The sequence below is a fragment of the Mizuhopecten yessoensis genome, unplaced genomic scaffold, assembly GCF_002113885.1.
Source record: "Mizuhopecten yessoensis strain PY_sf001 unplaced genomic scaffold, ASM211388v2 hete_36031728, whole genome shotgun sequence".
Lineage (NCBI taxonomy): Eukaryota > Metazoa > Mollusca > Bivalvia > Pectinida > Pectinidae > Mizuhopecten > Mizuhopecten yessoensis.
Genome location: NW_018482740.1, coordinates 1 through 1935, shown reverse-complemented (window position 1 = coordinate 1935; position 1935 = coordinate 1). Strand labels below are relative to the sequence as shown.

The 1935-nt window shown below is 37.8% G+C and overlaps 1 protein-coding gene across 1 annotated transcript; it reads right to left on the bottom strand.

The window, feature by feature from the left end:
* Positions 1 to 6: 6 nt before the first annotated feature.
* Positions 7 to 1863, bottom strand: LOC110444128 (myophilin-like; the record flags this gene model as incomplete). Its single annotated transcript, XM_021488538.1, has 2 exons — positions 7 to 623; positions 1624 to 1863. Coding segments are annotated over 2 exons (426 nt in total), but the record flags the coding sequence as incomplete, so codon positions are not given.
* Between the last annotated feature and the right edge of the window lie 72 nt (positions 1864 to 1935).

Genomic DNA, 1935 nt, shown 5'->3' with positions numbered 1-1935 from the left:
AGGGTTCGAATCCTGATCTTACCCCGTTGAATTTATAAATTCAGAACACAGTTATTAGAAATGATCGAATACAGTCATTAAAAAGTCATATTGGCTAAGTTTTTGCAGCGGTACAGAAACCCGCAACTGTGTACTAAGTGTACACTTGATAGCAACTAAAGTACCTAGATAAAAAAAAATAAAGCGACTAGACTGCCTTAAACGTTTTGATTCGTATAGAGTTATTAATACACTATTTAGACCGAATTGCCCTTAAGATGCCGAACTACAATTAAGATGCTGACAAAATCCTTATCCTCGACTGAGAGAAAGTGCACTTAGACAGGTAATCCAGTCTAATACACAAGTAACCGTTCAGTGGAACTATAACTTTTTAAGCGTCAATGTAATCTAGAATACTGTTAAGCGTCTAGATGACTCAGTTCACTATGAATGACCTAGTCCATGATAGAACGTGGTTTCCCCATGTTGAGGCCTGCTTGGGACGCCCCTTCGTTGCTGCCATATTGTAGACTGATGACGTTTCGTCCCTCTCTCAGTTGCTCCTCCGTAAACTCGCGTTCTTGTTTTTCGGCCATTTTTGGTCCGAGTATCATCCCCTTGTAGTCATCTCTCGTTTGAGCCTGTAACAAAAACGTAGTCATGATTTGTAGCTTTGAAATTATTCAAATTGGAAACTATATCATTGATTGTCTGTAACAGCTCTAGATTGAATACTGTCCTCCACGTAATCTGCATACTAGTATATACATATTACACAAGCTTATGTTGGCTAAGCGAGTTGTTTTAAGTGGTTTAAAGTCGAGACACCGGTAATTAGCACTCTTTGCTCGACAAAGGAAACATACGTTTTCGATAGCTCGCAAAATAAGTTTTCAATTGATGTTTGTGTTCAAAACTTACTTAGTTTGTATAATTCATACCAAACTGTCCTGAGATATTGGGACAGTCCTGTCAAAACAAGCTAAAATTTTGAAAACCATGATCAGATAAAATCTCGTGCACATTTCACGTGCCCGTTAACGCCAATTAATCAAATATAGTTAAAGATTACATTTTTTTTACACCTGACAAGAGCATGATTTTCGTAACATCATCATTAATTATTTTCTCCACAAATCTGGGGCAGCAAATTTATTTTGAATTGACAAGTCTTTTATCTCGATACGTATTTTTACGTATCAAATGCACTGTTTATAGATAGTTATTTAGAATGATATTCATCGAAAAAAAAAAATGTTTAAAAATATTTTATTACCATAAGGATTCATACAGCACAGGGATTGGCCACACTTTACGTTAACATTATGGACGCCCTTTCCCTTATGTAAAAGAAACATTGGCTAGGTATTTAATGAAACAAGCATTCGACGCACTCATGATTTCAGACAAACTGTCAGACAGACAGACAGACAGACTGACGGACTCATTAATAAAATACTATCGTATTCTGATGAAAAAAGAGAGCACAGAGCACAGAACGGGGGCGGAGGTCGGATGACACTGATCAAATTGAAATCCAATTCTTTTATATATAGATATGTATACATATAATCGGATAAGAAAACCATTACCATAGTTATGCCTTGAAAATTATTTAAATATTCGCCGTAAGTCACTTACCACTCGCGCCAAGGCGTGTATACATAATGTGACTTGGCAAATGTTCTTTTTCTCCCAGAGATCAACAGTTTGGAAAACCTCCTCGGCTGGAACTCCGTACTTCTTCGCCGCGTCTTGGAATCGTCCGAGGTTCTGCATCAGAGCGAAACCGCCTCCCTTACGATCAATTTTCTTGATACATCCGGGCATTAGATTGTTCATCATACTGCATAAGATACAACGAGATATGTAGCGGGTACATTATTTGCTTATATGGCCATGCAAACACATACTAGAAAAGACTTGGGTTTTTACGGGGGGGGGGGGCACAAG